The sequence below is a fragment of the Carassius auratus genome, unplaced genomic scaffold (assembly GCF_003368295.1).
Source record: "Carassius auratus strain Wakin unplaced genomic scaffold, ASM336829v1 scaf_tig00009729, whole genome shotgun sequence".
Classification (NCBI taxonomy): Eukaryota; Metazoa; Chordata; class Actinopteri; order Cypriniformes; family Cyprinidae; genus Carassius; species Carassius auratus.
This window is the reverse complement of record NW_020524068.1, coordinates 141,992-166,301: the sequence shown is the minus strand read 5'-3', so window position 1 is coordinate 166,301 and position 24,310 is coordinate 141,992. Positions and strand designations below refer to the sequence as shown.

Sequence of the window (24,310 nt, the reverse complement as noted above, 5' to 3'; positions counted from 1 at the left end):
AAAAGGCAAAGGGGGAGGAGTTGCTTCAATTTATAATAACGTTTTCAGGATTTCTCAGAGGGCAGGCTTCAAGTATAACTCGTTTGAAGTAATGGTGCTTCATATAACATTATCCAGAGAAACCAATGTTAATGATAAATCCCCTGTTATGTTTGTACTGGCTACTGTATACAGGCCACCAGGGCACCATACAGACTTTATTAAAGAGTTTGGTGATTTTACATCCGAGTTAGTTCTGGCTGCAGATAAAGTCTTAATAGTTGGCGATTTTAATATCCATGTCGATAATGAAAAAGATGCATTGGGATCAGCATTTATAGACATTCTGAACTCTATTGGTGTTAGACAACACGTTTCAGGACCTACTCATTGTCGAAATCATACTCTAGATTTAATACTGTCACATGGAATTGATGTTGATAGTGTTGAAATTATTCAGCCAAGTGATGTTATCTCAGATCATTATTTAGTTCTGTGTAAACTTCATATAGCCAAAATTGTAAATTCTACTTCTTGTTACAAGTATCGAAGAACCATCACTTCTACCACAAAAGACTGCTTTTTAAGTTATCTTCCTGATGTATCCGAATTCCTTAGCATATCCAAAACCTCAGAACAACTTGATGATGTAACAGAAACTATGGACTCTCTCTTTTCTAGCACTTTAAATACAGTTGCTCCTTTACGCTTAAGAAGGGTTAAGGAAAACAGTTTGACACCATGGTATAATGAGCATACTCGCACCCTAAAGAGAGCAGCCCGAAAAATGGAGCGCAGCTGGAGGAAAACAAAACTAGAGGTATTTCGTATTGCTTGGCGGGAAAGTAGCATATTCTACAGAAAAGCATTAAAAACTGCTAGATCTGATTACTTTTCTTCTCTTTTAGAAGAAAACAAACATAACCCCAGGTATTTATTCAATACAGTGGCTAAATTAACGAAAAATAAAGCCTCAACAAGTGTTGACATTTCCCAACACCACAGCAGTAATGACTTTATGAACTACTTTACTTCTAAAATCGATACTATTAGAGATAAAATTGCAACCATTCAGCCGTCAGCTACAGTATCACATCAGACAGTGCACTATAGACCCCCTGAGGAACAGTTCCACTCATTCTCTACTATAGGAGAGGAAGAATTGTATAAACTTGTTAAATCATCTAAACTTACAACATGTATGTTAGACCCTATACCATCTAAGCTCTTAAAAGAGGTGCTTCCAGAAGTCATAGGTCCTCTTCTGACTATTATTAATTCCTCATTGTCATTAGGATATGTCCCCAAAACCTTCAAACTGGCTGTTATTAAGCCTCTCATAAAAAAGCCACAACTTGACCCCAGAGAACTACTTAATTATAGACCAATCTCGAATCTCCCTTTTCTGTCCAAGATACTAGAAAAGGTGGTATCCTTACAATTATATTCCTTCTTAGAGAATAATGGTATATGTGAGGATTTCCAGTCAGGATTTAGACCATATCATAGTACTGAAACTGCTCTCCTTAGAGTTACAAATGATCTGCTCTTATCATCTGATCGTGGGTGTATCTCTCTATTAGTTTTATTGGATCTTAGTGCTGCGTTTGACACAATTGACCACGACATTCTTTTGCATAGACTTGGACACTTTGTTGGCATCAGTGGAAGTGCATTAGTATGGTTTAAATCGTACTTATATGACCGCCATCAGTTCGTAGCAGTGAATGAAGATGTATCATATCGATCACAAGTGCAGTATGGAGTACCTCAAGGCTCAGTTCTAGGGCCGCTAGTCTTCACGCTTTATATGTTACCCTTGGGAGATATCATCAGGAAACATGGTGTTAGCTTTCACTGTTATGCTGATGATACGCAGCTCTATATTTCCTTGCAGCCCGGTGAAACACACCAACTTGAAAAACTAATGGAATGCATAGTCGATATAAAAAATTGGATGACGAGTAATTTCTTACTGCTAAATTCAGAAAAAACAGAGGTGTTAATCATAGGGCCTAAAAACTCTACTTGTAATAACCTAGAACACTGTCTAAGACTTGATGGTTGCTCTGTCAATTCTTCATCATCAGTTAGGAACCTAGGTGTGCTACTTGATCGCAATCTTTCCTTAGAAAGCCACGTTTCTAGCATTTGTAAAACTGCATTTTTCCATCTCAAAAATATATCTAAATTACGGCCTATGCTCTCAATGTCAAATGCAGAAATGTTAATCCATGCATTTATGACTTCAAGGTTAGACTATTGTAATGCTTTATTGGGTGGTTGTTCTGCACGCTTGGTAAACAAACTACAGCTAGTCCAAAATGCAGCAGCAAGAGTTCTTACTAGAACCAGGAAGTATGACCATATTAGCCCGGTCCTGTCCACACTGCACTGGCTCCCTATCAAACATCGTATAGATTTTAAAATATTGCTTATTACTTATAAAGCCCTGAATGGTTTAGCACCTCAGTATTTGAATGAGCTCCTTTTACATTATACTCCTCTACGTCCGCTACGTTCTCAAAACTCAGGCAATTTGATAATACCTAGAATATCAAAATCAACTGCGGGCGGCAGATCCTTTTCCTATTTGGCTCCTAAACTCTGGAATAACCTACCTAACATTGTTCGGGAGGCAGACACACTCTCGCAGTTTAAATCTAGATTAAAGACCCATCTCTTTAACCTGGCATACACATAACATACTAATATGCTTTTAATATCCAAATCCGTTAAAGGATTTTTAGGCTGCATTAATTAGGTAAACCGGAACCGGAAACACTTCACATAACACCGTACTTTCTACATCATTAGAAGAATGGCATCTACGCTAATATTTGTCTGTTTCTCTCTTGTTCCGAGGTCACCGTGGCCACCAGATCCAGTCTGTGTCCAGATCAGAGGGTCACTGCAGTCACCCGGATCCAGTACGTATCCAGACCAGATGGTGGATCAGCACCTAGAAAGGACCTCTACTGCCCTGAAAGACAGCGGAGGACAGGACAACTAGAGCCCCAGATACAGATCCCCTGTAAAGACCTTGTCTCAGAGGAGCACCAGGACAAGACCACAGGAAACAGATGATTCTTCTGCACAATCTGACTTTGCTGCAGCCTGGAATTGAACTACTGGTTTCGTCTGGTCAGAGGAGAACTGGCCCCCCAACTGAGCCTGGTTTCTCCCAAGGTTTTTTTCTCCATTCTGTCACCGATGGAGTTTCGGTTCCTTGCCGCTGTCGCCTCTGGCTTGCTTAGTTGGGGTCACTTCATCTACAGCGATATCATTGACTTGATTGCAAATTAAAACAGACACTATTTCAACTGAACAGAGATGACATAACTGAATTCAATGATGAACTGCCTTTAACTATCATTTTGCATTATTGAGACACTGTTTTCCAAATGAATGTTGTTCAGTGCTTTGACGCAATGTATTTTGTTTAAAGCACTATATAAATAAAGGTGATTGATTGATTGATTGAAACTGTTAGGGGACAGGAATGTTGGGCTTCCTGATGAAACCGACTTCCCCTGATAGACTTTGTTTAAACTTCCCTTTGGCCATTTAATTTTAAAAGAACCAAAAGTTTGTTTCAAGTGTAGAAACTGCTATCTGAAGTGAATGAGTCTTTGAAAGTCATACTGAAAGAAAAATCTATAATTGTTTGTGTTGTGAAAGACTCACTACCATTTTCCCCTTTTTGTGTAAACTAGAATGGAACCAGTACGTCTTGTGAAAACCAAGTTTCTTCCACAAATGTGAGATTAGCTTTTTTTTTTTTTTTTTATCTTTAAGACCTTAACTCCACTGTACAAGTTTTTTTTTTTTTTTGTGCTAATGTCACTACAGTTGTATCTTTCTCTTTTGCAGCATTGCAGTGCTTCTGTGTGTCATCTCATTGTTTGCTCTATCCAGCTGTTGACTGATCGATCAATCAGATTCAAGTTTACTGGGAATATAAATTCAGGCAAGCAGGTAAAATTCTGTATTATGATATATCAAATGCATTGGTACTAACCTATTTTTCTTATAGTCTCCAAAGTAGCTTATTTTTACATTCTGATATGCAAGGTGACTCTCATTGACTTCTTATTTTGTTTTGCAGGCATCTGGTTCACAGGTTAGGATCATCAGCTGGGCGTTTCTCTCATTTGACAATGAGAGGTACATCCAGTATCCCTCTGATGACTCTCACCAGCTCTCTGTAAGAAAAATAAAACATTTTACTAACACTGATTATAAAAACTTAAGTTCTGACTATAAAATCTAAATGGATGAGCATTGATGACGTCGTAAAATAGGAAATGTACACACACATATTTCCACTTTAAAGGTACCTATGGAAGGCATGTTTGACCTATTGGGAGTCAATTTTCATCTGTTCTGTTTCTCTGTGTTCTGCAGATTGTGACAGAGCTGGAGGTCCCATCTCAGACTCTCGCAATGCTTATTGCCTCACTGTCGGTCATTTTTGGACTCATCGCTATGACGATCATCTTTGTACTGCTGTATAAAGTCAGTTCATAACACAAAATATGTACAACTGACAGTTGTTGTGTTGAAGTTCAAGGGTCATTTTTTTTTTTTACCCTAAAATGTATTATTCATTTTCAATACTGTAAGACAGAGCTCTTCAACTCCAGTTGAATCCTGCTTAGATCGTGTCCAGTCCCTGCTGTTCCTCCTGCTTGTCACCAGAGGTCTTATCACCTGAGACTGTAGTTTACACCATAAGTTTTTAAATGTTTAGCTTAAATGTGTAATATGAATAAACAGTGCTCATAAACAGCTCTTGAGTATTCTAAAGTGAAACAAGTTTAGGCTTGGACTGGAAACAGCATTTCTTACATCCAACTTAACAAACATATAGTCCTCTCTGGTTCACACCAGTTAACACTCCATGATCGCTAAACATGCATTTGATTACCTTCATCAGCACCTCTCTACGAAAGCCGAGTAGTATCCGAGTACTCAAACTGGACACTTACCCACCTTCATCCTATTGGCTGTTCCAGTCTTCACCCAATTCATCTGCTAAACTATCCAGTACCTGCAAAAACAATGCATTGTTATAATTTCAGTGCTGAAGGCCATCATTGAACTTCATACTTACATGCTTGCATTGTTGCTTTTCTGGATTCCCTTTCATTAAACCTCTAGCTGTTCGCATTACCCCTGTGTCATCCTCTTCTGATATTGTGGCAGAAGACCAGAGTTAACTGAAAGTTAATTCCAGTGTGCAGATGGCCGCCCAATTTGCAATGGAGTTTATTGAACTCACTCATCTTGTACTCTGGAGTAATGGCACACTGAAGACTCCTTTCTGGCTCAGAGTCAATGACCATCTTTTTTGCCAAGTACCTGTAACAGCTACCACATGTTCCCTCCCTCAGTATATAAACCATGTGTTGTGGCTGGGTGGTATTTCCCTCATAGTTGGTGAGGTTGATGAAAACACCACCACCACTCATCCACCATCACCCCTTTGTATGTTTGCCCATGAATTTGTTCCAGTGTCAGCTCCAGCCCCTGAATCCATTCTAGTGTTGGTTCCAGCCCCTGAGTGCACTCAAATGTCGGCTCCAGCCGAGTTCACTAATATTATCAATCGTAGTCAAGAGTCTTGTCCAATCCCAGATTTCTGAGTCTGCATCAGAACCCACTCTAACCCCTACATCTTCATCAGTGCACATGTGTAACAGTGAATTAACTCTGTTTACCTACAGTCATTAAGTGCTTAGAATTCCTCCCAGACCATAAATCAGGACGGACTTGGCTCGGCCCTAGACTCAGTTCCAGCCCCTAATCAGAGTACATGGAGTTTTGTTGTCTCAAAACTCATCCCAATGAGAATGTATTACAATGCCTGCTGACTCAGGAAATCATCCCTGAATATTCTGTCTACCTGAATACGACCCAGGAGAACGTTCCTGATTCTTCTGTTTGCCTGCATGTGACCAAGTCGGTCGTTCCTGAATCTTCTGTTTGTCTGAATATGACCAAGGAGTCTTCTGTCTGCCTAAATTTGACCAAGGAGGTCGTCTCCGAGCTCATTGCCTGTCCTGTTATGGCCAGGGATCCTATCTCTAAGCTTGCTGTTTGTCCGGTTATGACCACAAAGGCAGTCATTAACCCTTTTTCAGTCCTGCTTGATCTGCCGTGGTGGTCACCTGCCTCATTGTTGGTGGACTTCAGCTTTCCTTTCTGCTTGGACTTTGGCTCTGCCTTCTTTGCTCCTGTTTTGTTTTTAGAGCATCTGGAACCTGCTCCTTCGAGGTGGGGTGTAAGGGGTGTGGTTCTGTTATATTTCTGGCCCCTGCTTTTCCTCCCGCTCGTCACCAGAGGTCTTATCACCTGTTCACCCCAAACTCCATTTCCCATAGTCCTCTCTTTGTCTGGTCTTGTCTATGCCATATGTTATGCCTAAGAAACAAGGACTTATCTTAGTACTCACCCTGGACACTTACCTACTTTCATCCTGTTGGCTTTTCCAGTCTCCACCCAACTCATCTGCTAAGCTAATTGTAGAAACAAAAAACTGTTAACATTTGAGATAAGTGGTCAAGACCATTTTGTACTTCATACTTACATGCTTACATTGTTGCTTTTCTGAGCTGCCTTTCAATAAACCTCTAGTTGTTCTCATTATGTCATCATCTTCTGATAATGTGACAATATACAGGCTTTAATGGGTTAAATTGGTGTATGTCTCCAGGACATTGAACCTTCAGGACTGGAGTTGAAGAGCCCTGGTGTAAGGTTAATTTCCCTAAAGAGTGTAAACGGGGGTAGTCATCTCTGTTTTCGGAGAGCTTCATTCCTGTAGACTTCAATTCCAACCATGTTCCCCACATTTGTTATTTTCGGATAATCCTTTAACACATTGATTAGCGGGTTCAAGTATGTTTGTTTAGTGTTAGTAGCTCCCCAAGAGCAGGGTTGGCTTACTACACCTGTAAACATATTCTCTATGGGACTGCAAAAATGAATTAAACATGATAACCATGACAACCAGCTCAACACAGCAATACAGTCTTTTCCAGTGGTATGAAGTTGGTGATATTTGTGTATATATTGTGGTGAAGCATTTTCTTGTTTTTACAATTCTACTTTGTGCCATAGAAAGTACACACTTCATCTTAAACTACTGGCTTTTTTTGTCCTGTGGATCTGTTTTTGTTAATTTACCATTATTCATACATCTTTTTTTTTTTTTTTTTTTTGCACTGCTGGATTTTCCAGAAGGGCTTTTTTAAAGCAACTTCTTCTGATGACCAAGACAACCCAGCATTACCATCTGCCGGGGAAGTTGATTTGACTACAGTCCAATAGGCCTACAGCAGTGACCAAACTGCAGCAGGAACCCCTGGTGAGAGTACTGCATCTAATGGACAACCTGGACACATAAATAAAGAGAGATCAACCCTGTAGTTCACAGCTTCCTCACTTACAAAAAGCAAAAAACTAAAAGAATATGTAAGTTTTATGCTAGATCAACCAGCTCTGTTGTTTTGGCAGGGGAGAGCAGGGCACAAATTAACACTTTTTGACTTTCTCAGTTTGTGTAAATCCACATGGGGTTCAGAATAAAATTTTATTTGTATTTTTATCCACAGTAATTTTACACTTGTCTAGTACAAAAGTTTTGCTTTGTTTCATAAATACAGTGTATACTTTTTCTTTATTTACCCAAAAAAATTGAAGTGAAATGTGACAAGATGCCCCGTAGGTGGGGTACATTGTAAAATTTGAGGGTTGTAACATGATCATATGACAGCATAAAATGTTATCTGATCGAATGTGAAAAATAGGCAAGACTAAACTACAATATTTTGTTTATAATATATATATATACAGTATTGTTCAAAATAATAGCAGTACAATGTGACTAACCAGAATAATCAAGGTTTTTCGTATATTTTTTTATTGCTACGTGGCAAACAAGTTACCAGTAGGTTCAGTAGATTCTCAGAAAACAAATGAGACCCAGCATTCATGATATGCACGCTCTTAAGGCTGTGCAATTGGGCAATTAGTTGAATTAGTTGAAAGGGGTGTGTTCAAAAAAATAGCAGTGTGGCATTCAATCACTGAGGTCATCAATTTTGTGAAGAAACAGGTGTGAATCAGGTGGCCCCTATTTAAGGATGAAGCCAACACTTGTTGAACATGCATTTGAAAGCTGAGGAAAATGGGTCGTTCAAGACATTGTTCAGAAGAACAGCGTACTTTGATTAAAAAGTTGATTAGAGAGGGGAAAAACTATAAAGAGGTGCAAAAAATGATAGGCTGTTCAGCTAAAATGATCTCCAATGCCTTAAAATGGAGAGCAAAACCAGAGAGACGTGGAAGAAAACGGAAGACAACCATCAAAATGGATAGAAGAATAACCAGAATGGCAAAGGCTCAGCCAATGATCACCTCCAGGATGATCAAAGACAGTCTGGAGTTACCTGTAAGTACTGTGACAGTTAGAAGACGTCTGTGTGAAGCTAATCTATTTTCAAGAATCCCCCGCAAAGTCCCTCTGTTAAAAAAAAAGGCATGTGCAGAAGAGGTTACAATTTGCCAAAGAACACATCAACTGGCCTAAAGAGAAATGGAGGAACATTTTGTGGACTGATGAGAGTAAAATTGTTCTTTTTGGGTCCAAGGGCCACAGGCAGTTTGTGAGACGACCCCCAAACTCTGAATTCAAGCCACAGTACACAGTGAAGACAGTGAAGCATGGAGGTGCAAGCATCATGATATGGGCATGTTTCTCCTACTATGGTGTTGGGCCTATTTATCGCATACCAGGGATCATGGATCAGTTTGCATATGTTAAAATACTTGAAGAGGTCATGTTGCCCTATGCTGAAGAGGACATGCCCTTGAAATGGTTGTTTCAACAAGACAATGACCCAAAACACACTAGTAAACGGGCAAAGTCTTGGTTCCAAACCAACAAAATTAATGTTATGGAGTGGCCAGCCCAATCTCCAGACCTTAATCCAATTGAGAACTTGTGGGGTGATATCAAAAATGCTGTTTCTGAAGCAAAACCAAGAAATGTGAATGAATTGTGGAATGTTGTTAAAGAATCATGGAGTGGAATAACAGCTGAGAGGTGCCACAAGTTGGTTGACTCCATGCCACACAGATGTCAAGCAGTTTTAAAAAACTGTGGTCATACAACTAAATATTAGTTTAGTGATTCACAGGATTGCTAAATCCCAGAAAAAAAAAATGTTTGTACAAAATAGTTTTGAGTTTGTACAGTCAAAGGTAGACACTGCTATTTTTTTGAACACACCCCTTTCAACTAATTGCCCAATTGCACAGCCTTAAGAGCGTGCATATCATGAATGCTGGGTCTTGTTTGTTTTCTGACAATCTACTGAACCTACTGGTAACTTGTTTGCCACGTAGCAATAAAAAATATACTAAAAACCTTGATTATTCTGGTTAGTCACATTGTACTGCTATTATTTTGAACAAAACTGTATATATATATATATATATATATATATATATATATATATATATATATATATATATATAAAATCAGATTTTGGAGTTTGACAATGAATACACTGCAACCATGCTCGGGATGGCCCACATAAATGTGCAAAAATGCTTTACATTTCTTGAAATAATAATTTCCAAACATTGACAGTCTGTCTTCACCTGTTTCTTGTTGTTTCCCGTTAAAATTCATTAAAGTAAATAGTGTAAATTATAGCCATGTCAACTTTAGTCGTTTAGTCGACTAATCGGTCTATGCCGTCTTGGTCGACTGACATTCTCATTGGTGGACCAGTTGCATTATTTTTTTTTCACCAATAAATAAATTTTCATTGATTTACTCCTTGATATTTATTCCTTTATTGGCAGTTATATGTTACTGTATTTTAAATATAATTAGCCCATGTTTAATCCCAAACTTTAAATGCTTTATTTTAGGCTATTTTATAACAGCGCCACAGTTTAGCGCACCATGTGAACACTCGGGAACCGCACCTGTGGCTGGCTGCACTGCTGCTTCACGCACAGTAAGGAATATAGGTAGTTTTGCTGTATTCAATCAGTTAGAACACTACTTGTTTTGGCTTTAGTCAACAAAATGTCCAAGAAATCTTTAAGAACATGTTTAACATCCTCGAGCCAAGATATACTGTGCCAGCACGGGAGACTGTCATGCGTGCGCTGCGTTCGCGGTTTGATGGACTTAAAGTAACTTAAATGTAAACCAGTTAACGTTACTCCAATCCTTGGAGGCCGTAGGCCTCACAACAGTTTTGTGGGCTTCGCTTAGAATGGAGGCATACATGACAGTTATGGCCTGTTTTATCGATGCGGACTGGAAAATGAATAGCGTGGTGTTAGAAAAAAAGCAGATGGATGAAGCGCACACGGGACGAAAATGTTACTGTGCGACTCAATCAAGTCGCAAACGCTTACCACATTCCACCAGAGAAGCGGGTGTCAATGGTAACGGACAACACTGCCAACATGGTTCTCTCGGTGGAATTACTGAAGGGAGTGGCCAGACGTGGAGTTGGTTAGGTGTGCAGGCCACACCCTGCAGCTGTGCGTAAATGCTGCCTTAGATTTTTTGTAGCATGTAGTGTGGTCAGGTGCACAATTGTGAATGTCTCTATAGACCTAGGACAGAGCTCCTCAATTTGCAGTAAAAAAAGAAATCTCTTAATTTACAAAGAATTGTATTATTATTATAGCTTTATGTATTATTGATATGTTTTCGTTGTTGTTTTATAAATGCTCTATGACAATTGTTTAATAAATGTTCAATCAAAATGCAAAATATTGGGTCTTTTTTTTTTTTTTAGTCAACTGATCGTTGAGCAGGACAGGACTTTGGTCGACTAAGCATTTCTTTGGTTGTCTACAGCCCTAGTAAATTACGCTAATGTCATAGAATAGACCAGCATGCATCACCCCATCTGCCCCGTGCCTGTCCAGTGTTCTCTGTGAACATCACTCTAATCTCAGGGCTGCAGAGAGGAAATAGTAAAATCACGAAACTCTGCTGACCACAGTGTGTATTGTTCTCTCCTTTCTTCCTTCTGTGCAAATGTCTTCACTGCTGAAACATCATACTACCACAAAAAAAAATTAACAACTGTTCTGACTCTCTCGCACACTTTTCAATACTTTTTCTTCTCTTCTTTGTCTGCCTCCACCTCCTCATCAACTCTTAAAGCCGATGCCTTTGAAATTTTCTTCACAAATAAGACAAGAACCATACACAAGATAAATAAAATATTGCATGATAATGGTTAAATACAGTGGCCGAGAGAGCTCAACACACTGCAACTTAAGAAAACACATGCAAATTGAAAAAAAAACCAGCAAATGAAGAAAACATCTTCAATCTGTTCGACAACAAGTCAAGTCAAGTCACATTTATTTATATAGTGCTTTAAAAAAAATACACTTGAGTCAATGCAGCTGAACAACATTCATTAGGAAAACAATGTGTCGATAATGTTCAATAAAGTTCATCATTGAATTCAGTGATGTCATCTCTGTTCAGTTTAAATAGTGTCTGTGCATTTATTTGCAATCAATGTAGAGTATGATTTCAACAATGAGTAGGTCCTGAAATGTGTTCAATTCAATTCAATTCAAGTTTATTTGTATAGCGCTTTTTACAAAACAAATCGTTACAAAGCAACTTTACAGAAAATTATGTTTCTACAATATTTAGTAGTAGCTAGTAGTTTGTGCACATTTGACAGGATTTTAGAAAAAATAAAAATAATTAAAGCTGCAAGCAGCGATGAACGGGCCCTCGCACACGGGCTCACCGGCAACGAGTGGCTTTAGTAAATAGGTGAACGGTGAGAAACATGCATTTAAACTCATAAACATAAGTGGAATATATCAAAGTTTACTCCATATTTGTGCCAATCTTTGTGTTGCCAGCAGGTGGTGCTCTCATTATAATGGACTATTGGCCTTCAGATGTGTTCAGGTCAGGACTCTATCGAACATGTGAAGTTTGGGGAAGATCGAACAAATTATGCCTGAGTTACAACAACTTCTCTTGCTGTGGCGAGACATCAAAATTTGTCATGACGCCATGGACATGCCCTTTAACAAAAACTCAAGATCTCCACAAGTTAACATTGCACAGGCCTTAAGATTAGACTGACTACAAAAAAATACATTAATCTCAAAAAAATTCTAGGAGTAGTTTGTCACAGCATACAACATGTCACTTCCTGTTGCCAGCAGGTGGCGCTATGACTATAACTGAATATGGGCATGTAGATCTGTTAAGGGCAGAAGTCTTATCTAACATGTGAAGTTTGGGGCAGATTGGACATGTAAGTCTTGTAAGTCTGAGTAACAGCAACTTCCTTTTTCATGGCGAAACATCGAATTTTGTCAGGCCGCCATGTATATTTAGGCCATTAGACATACAGTACTGTGTAATCATAATAAATATTTTTGTGAACAACAATATTGTCTCTTTCTTTTAAATGACCCTTGGAATTTTAGAAAAGGGTTAAATTGTGTTTGTCTTCATAAAATGCTATGTAGGACATGTTTTGTAGCTGTATGACGACCAATTGTGAATTGTACAGCAGATATTTCATTTAGGATGCAAATGATTACACATTTCTATGTGCACTATTTCATCCGTGAAAACATTACTCCCCTGCATTGCTATCATGTCAGAATCTGCAATTCAAAATAAATTTTGCCTGCCACTGCAGCAAATTCAGCAGCTTTTAGATGTTGTTGGTCCAACTTTGTCAAGACAAACCCGACGGAGCTCAGCCCCGAAATTCAACTGCTGTCGCTCTTCTCTTTATATTTTGGTCATTCGATTTTCTATAAAAATAAGTAAATAAAGATAAATGAGAAACGGTTTGATTTTCGTTTTTTCGTTTTGTTTAAGAAACGGAAAACGAATAGCTGGATTTTTCGTATTTTTGTTTGTGGGTAAAAAATTAGATTATGCTTTAATATTTGTTTGAATGTGTGAGCGGCGCTGAAACGCCCCTTTCATCCCTTACGCACCGACACTCGGCAACCGCAAGCTCAGTTCATTTTCACCAGGAGAGAAGCGGCAGACAGCAGAGTATATATATATATAGGCTATATCTAAAAATAAAAGGTGCTAAATAGCACTAAAAGTGGTTCTTTGGCTCGTAATCATAGGGGAACCACTTTAAGTGCCATATAGCACTTATCTTTAAAGGGGCATAAAGCACCTTGTTTAAAATTTCTTCAACAAAAATGGTGCTCAACAGTGGTTCTTTTGCTCATTATATAGGGGAACCTCTTTTGGCATTAATGGCACTTAAGCTTCACAGCACGTTTGTCAAATGGTGCTTTATAGAACCTTTTTTTTAGGTAGTAGGCAATTATCATGCCATATACAGTACTACAACGTTTGAGTCAATATGCTTCTAAATGACGCTTTTATACCAAATCGTGGATTGAAAGATTCAAACCTGTACTAAAAGCTTACTGATAGACAAAATACATTACACTTTTAAAATAGTTTAATTCATTTCTTTTAGTTTCAAATATACTGTAATCAGTGCTTTTTAACATTAACAACACTGGCTAAAGGAGTTAGAACAAATAGAAGGAAAATTCAGAAAAGAGAGAGAGAGAGAGAGAGAGAGAGAGACTATGCACAGATTGAGTTGTACACTATTTTAATTGTGACAGGAAGTCCGACTGCATCCTTCATTTTTAAGACAACGCACTCCAGGTCAGTGTCTTTTTCAGTCCTTTAGGATATTGGATCCCAAACAGAAAATATATACAAAGAATGAGGCCCAGTGTCATTGAGATGTCCTCACTCTCCTCAGTAATGGACTGGCCAATCCAACATGACGACAATGTGGTCGTATTGCAATAGGATGACCCTCCCTGCAGTCTTTGAGCACCATTTTATGTGTTGGTGTGTCAGGAGGGCAGGTCTGAGCATGGCCCTGGGGGAGAAGGGATAATAGCATTAACCATCTTCTCATTTATTTGAAAGGCAAACCTTAAATAGTTGAATGAAACAATAAGCCCATTGAAACTGATTTAAAGTGAATTTAAAGCTGCAGTAGGGAACTTTTGACGCTCTAGCGGTTAATAAACAGAACTGCTTGCGTCTTGCGGAAGAACATCGTAGCCGGAACTACTTCTCTCTGTTTATTTCTATGAAGAATCAAAAAGGTACTGGGTTACTCCGCCGCGGTGCCCCCGAAGCAATCTAAAATAGTCAGAATATAAACACTTATTATAGGTGTACCCTAGTGATTCAGGACAAGCTAAAAACACGGTTTGGGAAATGGATTCATGGTGTACTCACTTATTATGTTCATTTTTCTACATTTTGAACACAAACAAAGTTATATATATATATATATTTTTTTTTTTTTTTTTTGACCAAACAGAAATTAATTTATTCAATGACATTTGAATTTTATTGTAGGATCTACAGTGACATGAAATGTGCAGAATTTTAGCCTACTAAATTTATTCTATGCCTATTTAAGAAAACCTCACAGCCTAACATGTTTTCATTTGCTATTACAAACAACAGCAACTGAAGCTTTATCTTGTAGAGTGTAGTCTGCTGCACTTCTCCGATCGGCGGATCCCGATCCACACCTTCCATCCCGATAACAAGAGGAAAGAGCTTCAGCTCTGTCAGTTTGGGTCGTAAGACACCCTAAATAACATGAAAACCTTACAAAACTCAAAAGGATTTGCTTTCTGCCATCTCGGTCTACATTAACTTCTTTCTGAAACGTCAGAAATGAACCAGGTTCATGCATCAGACAAACCAAGTCTAGCTGGACATGTCAACTTTTAAAATAAGCCATTTAAATAGAAAAATAATTATAATAATTTTATATTTAGGCCTATGTAATTAAAATGAAACCAACCAGAGGTGCAGTGTTTCCCATCTGAACTCATTATCTGTAATGATGTCACACCATCACTATATTCATAGGGTCATCTACAGAATTCGTGAATTCAGTTCATAATTCTAAGTAGCATATAATTAAAACATTTAAAGTAGACTAATTATGGGGAAAATTTAACTTATTTTAATATAATTTTATTATAAATGTGGGGTTGGATTTTTCCCATTTTATTTTTTTTATGAATGGCCTAGAATAAAATAAGTAGACAAAAAATTAGTAGTAGGCCTATATTTTATTCCATGTCGTTGTAGATCACAGGGTAAAGTAAAATTCAAATGGTGTTTTATGAATAAAGTTGTCAAGTCTGCTTTGTCAATAACATGCAGCAGCCGGAAAAATATAATATTATTTTTTATTTTATTATTAATTTAATTAATTAATTTATTATTATTATTATTATTATTATTATGATTATTATTTTATCTTGCAAGCACCCCTAGCAAAGAATTTGCGGGATTAATAAACTCTGCTTTCTGCCGCTTCTCTCCTGGTGAAAATGAACTGAGCTTGTGGTTGCCGAGTGTCGGTGCGTAAGGGATGAAAGGGGCGTTTCAGCGCCGCCCACACATTCAAACAAAAATTAAAGCATAATCTAATTTTTTACCCACAAACAAAAATACGAAAAATCCAGCTATTCGTTTTCCGTTTCTTAGACAAAACGAAAAAACGAAAATCAAACCGTTTCTCATTTATCTTTTTTTTTATTTTTATAGAAAATCGAATGACCAAAATATACACAGACCCAACGGCGGAAAGAAAAGAAAGAGAAGAGCGACAGCAGTTGAATTTCGGGGCTGGGCTCCGTCAGGTTTGTCTTGACAAAGTCGGACCAACAACAATATCTAAAAGCTGCTGAATTTGCTGCAGTGGCAGGCAAAATTTATTTTGAATTGCAGATTCTGACATGATAGCAATGCAGGGGAGTAATGTTTTCACGGATGAAATAGTTCACATAGAAATGTCTCTGTGGACGGCGCCGTCTTTTATTTCAACCCGTTATATTCGCTGTAGGCTATCACTGCAGTAGTTTGACCAAACTCCCTGTAATGTGAATGAGACTTACTCCATCGGATGCTAGACTGTAATCCTTTAATGAAAACAATCAAAAAATCGCCCTCTTGTGTCCTGGATATCTTATATCATTACATCTCCCCTTTTCTAAAGTGATTTGATTTAACAGAGATATAGAGCAACAGTACTGCATAAGGTTGAACTTAAAATGGCAGCATTTAAAAGTCAGTATGCTCTCTGTAACTACCTCCTGTAAAGGAAAAACGTTTATAAAATGAAACATTCAGGAAGGCATTATTTAAGTAAGAACGTTCATAGGTAACCTGTAAGGGGATAACAAATGTTATGACTTAAACCTGTTATCAATTATTTGTATTTCAGTTAAGTTCATTCTCTCTGTTACAAGTTCAGTCTTTCTTTTGGTTTGGGTTTTCTGAATGTGTATCGTCTTTCTTTTTTCTCAGTGTTCTCTTCTTTCCCCTCTGTTCATGCTGGGGTGTCATCCTCTGTTTTGATGAGCTCTCTTCTATTTCGCCTGTATTGCTGTCCGTCTGCTTCCACTAGGTATGACCGTGGCTCGGGTGTTGGTTTTACTACTTTAGCCAGTCTCCACTGCTTGCCCTCCCTTAACCTCACTGTGTCTCCTTGGCTAAGGGCTGGCAGCACGCGTGATCCTCTGTCATAGTAGTGTTTCTCCCTCTCTTGGTTGACCTTCATTCTGTCCTGCACCCCTTCTATTGTTCTAGGTTGGAGCAGTTTTTGTGTTGTGGGCAGTCTTGTCTTTGTTCTGCGGCCCATAAGCAGCTGTGCAGGTGAGGGTAGTCCATCCAGGGGTGTATTTCGATAGTCCAGGAGTGCGAGGTGAGGGTCTCGTTTGTCAGCCTTGGCTTTCTTGAGAAGGCTTTTTGCTATCTGTACTCCCTTTTCAGCTTTCCCGTTGGATTGGGGGTATGTGGGAGAGGATGTGACATGATTGAATCCGTACTCCTCACTGAACGTCCTGAATTCGGTGGAGGAATACTGTGTGCCGTTGTCAGAGCAAACTTCATCGGGTATGCCATGCCGGGAGAACTGCTGTTTGCAGATTTTTATGACTGCTTGGCCTGTTATGGTGCTTAGCTTGCTTAATTCGATAAAGTTCGAATAGTAGTCAATCAGGACGAGATAGTGTTCTCCATCGAGTTCGAAAATATCAGTAGCTACTTTTTGCCATGGCCTTTCCGGTATGTCATGCCCAATCATGGGTTCCTTTCTATTCTGCTTTCTGTAAGTGTTGCATATAGCACATCTTGAGACTGTGTCAGCTATCTGAGCTTGCATCCCCGGCCAGAATATGACATCTCTTGCTAGTCTCCGCGTTTTTTCGATCCCTTGGTGGCTGGAGTGCACTTTTTTCAGCATCATCCTTCTCAGGGTGTTTGGTATCACTAATTTGTTGCCTTTGAATATAAGCTCATCTTCTACTGTCATTTCACTCTTGTAGTCCCAGTACACTTTGGCCTCGTCTGGTGTTTCTGATCTTTTATCTGGCCAGCCCTGGAGGATTAATTTTTTTACTGCTGTGAGGGTTGGATCCTTCTCAGTTTCTGTGAGTATTTCCTGGAGTCTGGCGGCTGCTATGGGTAAGCACATCACTGCACACACTTGTATATCATCTTTATCTTCATTTTCGTCTGTGTCCTTTAAAAAGTTTCTGCTCAGGGCATCAGCCACGTAAAGTTCCTTTCCTATTTTGTATTTCACAGTCATGTTGTATTTCTGGAGCCTGAGGAGCATTTTCTGAAGTCTTAGTGGGGTCTCGGCCAATGATTTTTTCATTATGGTTTCCAAAGGTTTGTGGTCTGTTTCAACTTCGAACTCCCGTCCGAACAGATACTGGTAGAACTTGTCGCATCCAAACATGATGGCGGCCAACTCCTTTTCTATTTGTGCATATCTTTTTTGTGTGTCGGTAAAGGCTTTTGATGCGTAAGCTATGGGACATTCATCTTGAAAAAGCACAGCTCCTATTCCACAACTAGAGGCGTCCGTGCTCAGTTTAACTGGTTTTGATGCATCGTAGTATTTTAGTACTGGAGCTTCTGTGACCATCTTTTGCAGCTTCTCAAAACTCTTGTCTTGTTCCTCCATCCAGCTCCATTCTGTGGTCTTCTCTAACAGGATGCGGAGTGGGGCAGTTACGGTGGATAGCTGCGGTATGAACTTCCCTAGGTATGTTACCATCCCTAGATATATCTGTAACTCAGTCTTGTTAGTGGGTTTTTGCATTTTCCTGACTGCCTCTACTTTCTCGGTCCTTCAGCTGTTAGGATGTGTCCCATGTATTTGACTTCTTGTGCAGTGAATGTGCATTTTTCTGAGTTGAGTTTGATGTTCTTTTCTCTCACTCGCTCCAACACCCTTTTCAGCCTCTGGTTGTGCTGCTCTTCGTTTTCCCCCCATACAAGGATGTCGTCAACTATTACCTCTACTCCTTCCATGTCCTCGAACATTCCAGTCATGAGTCTTTGAAATATTTCTCCAGCTGTATTTATTCCGAAGGGTAGCATTTTGAATGCGTAGCGACCGAATGGGGTGTTAAAAGTGCACAGCGCTGAACTTTCTTTATCCAACTTGACCTGCCAGTATCCACATTGAGCATCTAGTGTGCTGAACACTTTAGCTCCTGCCATCCGAGCCATCACTTCTTTGATCGTCCTCATGGGGTAGTGTTCCCTTTCAACAGCAGCATTCAAGTCCTTGGGGTCCATGAATATCCGGATCTTCTGTTTTTCTGGTTTCCATACCGTGACCATGCTGCTTACCCAATGCCTGGGTTCTGTTACTTTTTCAATGACATCCAGGTTTTCCATTCTTCTCAGCTCTGCCTTTACTTTGTCTCTCAAAGCAACGGGGACCTTTCTTGGAGCATGGATGATGGGTTGTGCATCCGCTCTAATCTTGATGTGCTGTTCTCTTTCAAAACAGCCCAGTCCATCAAATACATCTGCATTCTTCTCTTGTATATCTTGACTTGGCCATGACTTTACCTCACTGATACGTTTTATGAGCCCAAGGCGAACACATGTTGTTAGTCCTAGTAGTGGTGTTGCATTCTGATTTATAACTTGGAATTCAACATGATGGAGTCTTTTTTGTATTCTGTCAGCAACAGGCATTTTCCTATTGGCTTTAAAAGTTGCCCTCCATAAGTCACTAACTTTGCTTTAGACTTCCCAAGTTGTGCACCAGTCTGTCTGTGGATTGATTCTGGTATGATATTGCATTGAGCTCCTGTGTCTATTTTAAATCTTGTTTTCCTGTCATTTATTATGAGGTCTACTTTCCAGTCTTCGCCACAATTTGATTTTACCATGTCTATAAACATTTCTTCTGAATCTGAGTCAGAATGTTCTTCAACCATGTGTATTGGCTTTTTTGTTGCATATGACACGCCTCTGGTTGTCTCTGCCACAGTATTTACAGTCCTGTATCATGTTTTGCCTGCGTGACGTGACAAATGACGTTTGAGATCTTTTCGCACGCTCCCCTTTAACTTCATTGACAACTTACTCGGCTTGTGCTGTTTGCAATTTGTCCATTTGCGTGCGGCTCGCCTCCGCAGCGCGACATATAGACACAGCCACTGTGACCTCAACCCTTCGCCTTCGCTTACTCTGAGCTCGATTGCTATGTCTGAGGTAAACCACGCCCTCCTCATTACCCTACGCAGGAAGAAATGTAGGAAGAAATAAATGAAGAAATAAATAAATGTAGAAATACATAAATGTAGACATAAATAAATGTAAAAATAAATAAATGTAGAAATAAATAAATGTAGAAATGAATAAATGTATAATTAATAAAAGAAGAAATAAATATGGGAAAAAATAAATATATACATAAATAAGGAAATAAATGTATAAATAATTATTTATTTTCATTTTTTGCTTTTCCATGTATATTTATTTTAATTTTTTTATTTTTTTAGATTTATTTGTATATTTATTTATGTATTTATTTATTTTTTATTTTGGCAGACGTGGCATTCCATAGCCACAGTGCACAGGCAAATATAATAATTATGAATGTGTTAGGGAAAAACAGCAAGTACACTGCATTTATGTTTTGATTAATTTATTGTTACACTAGTGCTTTCTGTTTTCGGTTTAAGAGATGAAGTCGGCGACATGAACACGCATACAGACGTGATTCCAAAACTCAAGTACTTGTAATTAGAGCAAACTAGTTTTCAAAATACTCGTAATCAGACTACAGTTACTTTTTATGGATAACATGATTACATTTAAACAATGGTTATAAGTCTTTCACAATTCATTGACTCTCCTAAGTTTCTTTTTTTAACATTTTTATTTTTTTCCTAATAAACCTGCCGCTTATATACGTTCATGATTCTTTGAGTTTTTCAGGCAGAGTGGGGGGAGGGGGTGTCAGAATCACACTCAGAAGAAATCATCAACAAAGATAAAAGTAAAATGGAGGGGAATGCAGCATTTAATAACTGGATGTTCAGACATCATTTAAATTTTAAAGAAAGATATGGGAAAATGTCACTATTCAGTGTAAACTGTTCCTACCACTGATTAATTTTCTGTCCATGGAATTCTTTGACCTAGCAAAGTTATTGCTAGGAATTTCATGTCCTTTAATATATTTTTGTAATGTTGATTTTTCTTTATTGTTAGCTACTACCATGTGCACTTCAAGTGTTTTGAGATGAAATATTTGACCTGGAAATGTTCTTTATATATAGGCAGGGCTCGACATTAACGCATGTCCGGGACAAGTGGATTTTGTGAAGGGGCAAGTGAAAGAGAATTGTACTTGCTCAACAGGATAAGTAACCTGATAAAATTTTTAATAACAAACAATAACTGGGGCATCACTGAAACTTTGAACCTAGAGTACCCACCCTTTCCTATCTAATTATAAAATGAACTTGAAGTGAGGAGATGGGGTGGAGGAGGGATGCTGATTAACCGTCGATGGATAGAGGTAAGTCAGCGATATTTATACTGTGGGATTGATTACTAGATTGTGGTCCACCTGTGTTGATTAGGGTAAGTATCTGACGTGCTCCTCCCGAACCTTGTTAAAAAGAACATCATTTTACAAGTTCACGCTTACATATAATTAGCTGAGGTATGGTATGTGTATTTGGCGTGCTGTCCAGGGAAGGGCTTTGAGCTCGGGAATGGCCCGAATTTAGATTATCCCCCAAAAAGCAAATGGACAAGAGGACAGTATCCAGATTAAGAATGCCCCCCAAAATAGCATTGAGTACTGGTGGGGGCTGATTTTATTTTCTGAGAAGTCATCTCATTGGCGGGGCGGAAGAGACTACGTACTCCAATGGGAGTGACTTAAGCATTGGGAATGTAGGCCCTACCGGCTGCAAGTACTGGACTATGTGGTTAGAGGTGCCCGGTCCATAGGGCTCGAGCCAATGCTCAATGGGGGCTCACAGCGTTGGAATGGTGAGTCCTACCGGCCAATGAGGAGGAGCAGCATGGTTGTACAGCTGACCGGGAGGGCCAGAGTTGCCTCGACTGGAATAGGTCATGGTGTCAGCGTACGGGCCCTACTGGCTGATATGCACCTGCTATTCAGAGGGTGAAGGGCAAATGGCTGACAGAGAGACCATGAAGCCTCCGACTGGACTCGGTTTTGCAGATAAAAAGTTTTGTGGGCTGACCCACAAGGAGACTCTTGCGACATCCGACGGGTCGATACTCACTGAATCGGATGGATGAGACTCGCTTGCGGCCAGCAAGTATGGAACCAGACCGGGAGAACTCTCGCTGATGTCTGACGGGAGCACACGCATCAGACGGCTAAGCCTCGCCTGATGGGGAGAAGAAAAGAAAACCCGTGCTGGGAGGCTCTCGCTGCATCCGTTGGGGTATCAACTCAGAACATCGAATGGGTAAGCCTCGCCAGGCAGGGGGAAAAGGTGTGAGGGTAGCGGAATGTTTTTATTCTTCGTTTTTTTTCTCCGGGAGGCAATCTGACTGGAATTCAATAGTCACTATCAGATGGGTGAGCCTTGCTGGTAGTAGGATAATTTGTTTATTTAGTTTTATTATTATTATTATTATATCTTTTTTTTTATGCTGGGAGCGCTTTGCAGCACCTGATGGAGAGTTCAATACTCAGAGCAATTTGAGTTGTCTAAAGGGGATGCTATGAGGGTTTAGCAAATACAATACGCTGCTTCTGATAATGTTAGAAAATCTTTGATCGGCTTGCATTCGAAGTTAAGCGTACGTTGGAATAGAATTTGCTGTCCTGTCAGTGTACCTCGAATAAGTGCCATGAATCTGGATTCATTGGCAAAGCTTAAAGCAGAGGTGATGTCATCCTTTCCCAGACAAGAGCTTAGGAATTATTAATATATGTATTATTATTATTATTTATTTTTTCATTTATTTATTTTTTTCCTCTCTCTCCATATTGATTGGGTGATCATTGTTCTATGGTTGTGAGAGAGAATTCATGGAGAGCCATCGAGGTGATTATGCTTTTAAACTGCATATTATAAGGAGCTGACGAATTGGTTATGAGTTGGTAATTCTTGGCTAAGAATTTTCAGATTAACAACTCCAGTGGGCTAATGAGAAACCGAGAAGGCGGGGCTTCAAAGGGGTAAATGAGCAGCTTTTTTATTTATTTTTCGGACCACCTATAGGGGAAACCTGAAAATATTATTTCGGTGAATTGCTGAAACATATAGCAACATTTGAGGTCACATTCAAGGACTTATGATTGCTGTAGCATGCCTGTTGTAAAGAATTGCCCAATATTAAAGATGGTGTACATTTGAATTAAATGTTTAGCAAAACGAGGACTAGGTTGTACAGTGACGTGTAGAAACTATTGTCGGGAACGTTTGGGCCTTTGAAGGCTTTTGATATGATGAGCATATACATTAGATGATTAGCGATGCATTACGTTAAGTTTGTTATATGGATGTAAGGGAAACAGGTCAATTTAGCTCAAAGGGAATCATTTAAGATTTTAAAGGGAATTTGAACAGAATCACTGTTTCACGGCTGTTCACGGAGACGCGCCTGCGGTTCAGTGAACGAGCCGTTTAACATCAAATCTGCGCTGGATACTAATATCCAAACTATAGTGAAAACACTATCAATTAGCACAGTAACAAGATCGGCAGTTTAAGACATTAACTTGTAAGCACAAAACACAAGATACTTCTCTTTTCAATATGAATAAGGCTTTTTTTAGATAAATCTAAGACATATAAACTAATCTAACACATAAACGCACGCACACACACATTCACACAAGTTGCAGGAAGGTCGAAAGTTAGGGAAAGATGAGTTTAAGAGAATGGAAATATGGAATCCCAAGTTTACAGCAATACGTTAAATTGCATAGACATGAACAACCATCAATCACGTAATTAGCGCTCGCATTGAGTTCCTCAATGGGGTTAAAATTATATTCGATACACCAGCACAACAAATATCTGGGAATACGTTGCCTTCGTTTGCTGTGAAAGGGACTCCAGTTGAAAGGGGTATCCCGGTGTCGCTGATTGGCTGGAAGTTCAGTAGTGAAGTGACGTCTTGGGAAGCCCGTGGTTGTTGGGCGTTGGCTGAAAGTGCAGAGTCGTGTTCGCTGGTTGAAGTTGAATGGACGTTACAAAACTTAACTCAGAACACGAAACTCTCAAACGGAAAAGAAAAGAAATAAAGTTTGACGAGACTAGGTTGTGTTCCTTCTCATAGTAGCAGCAGGCAGGCACGCTGGAACCGCGCTCAAAGAAGAATGATGACTAACCGCATGGCTAGATGCTACAAGCTAAAGCTACAAGCTAAAAGCTAAGAGCAGGCATGACTGATAGCACGAGCAAGGCTGGAACTAAAAGCCGACATGGCTAATAGCAGCAGCTAGGGACTAAAAGCAGACTGAAAAAAACAAGGCATGACTGATAGCACGAGCAATGCTAGAACTAAAAGCCGACATGGCTAATAGCAGCAGCTAGACTAGAACTAAAAAGCCAAAATTTAATCGTATCCAAAGTATTTAAACTTTCCTGTTGGCCACCCCTCAAATGTTGCCTTGACCAATCAGATATGTTCTTGGGGTGGGTATCATAAATCATTTGTTTATCTTACCAAGCATGTGGTTCTTGCCTCACAGGGTCTAATTTTGGACATGATTCCTATAACATGATTATGATATATTTTACAAATAAATGATTGTCAGGACAATATCAAGCAAGAAAATGCGATTATTTCATTACTAGACATGACTAGGTATCCTATAGTTATCAAAAGACATACACAATAAGTGATTATACATGATAGTCAAATGTGTGGGTTACACGTAAATGAATATGG

General features: G+C 39.1%; 1 protein-coding gene across 3 annotated transcripts in view; it reads left to right on the top strand.

Moving 5' to 3' along the window:
• LOC113072650 (integrin alpha-X) overlaps positions 1-7,591 on the top strand; it is a 116,468-nt gene extending 108,877 nt beyond the window's left edge. For 2 of the 3 annotated variants that reach the window (XM_026245628.1, XM_026245627.1), the window contains 5 exons: positions 3,696-3,740; positions 3,853-3,957; positions 4,088-4,186; positions 4,387-4,497; positions 7,225-7,591. In XM_026245628.1, the coding sequence (XP_026101413.1) occupies positions 3,696-3,740; positions 3,853-3,957; positions 4,088-4,186; positions 4,387-4,497; positions 7,225-7,314 (450 nt within the window). In that variant the 3' untranslated portion in view covers positions 7,315-7,591. Of the gene's footprint in view, positions 1-3,695; positions 3,741-3,852; positions 3,958-4,087; positions 4,187-4,386; positions 4,498-7,224 lie in introns of those variants that run through there. The other variant, XR_003280325.1, reaches the window with a different exon arrangement.
• Positions 7,592-24,310: the final 16,719 nt, after the last annotated feature.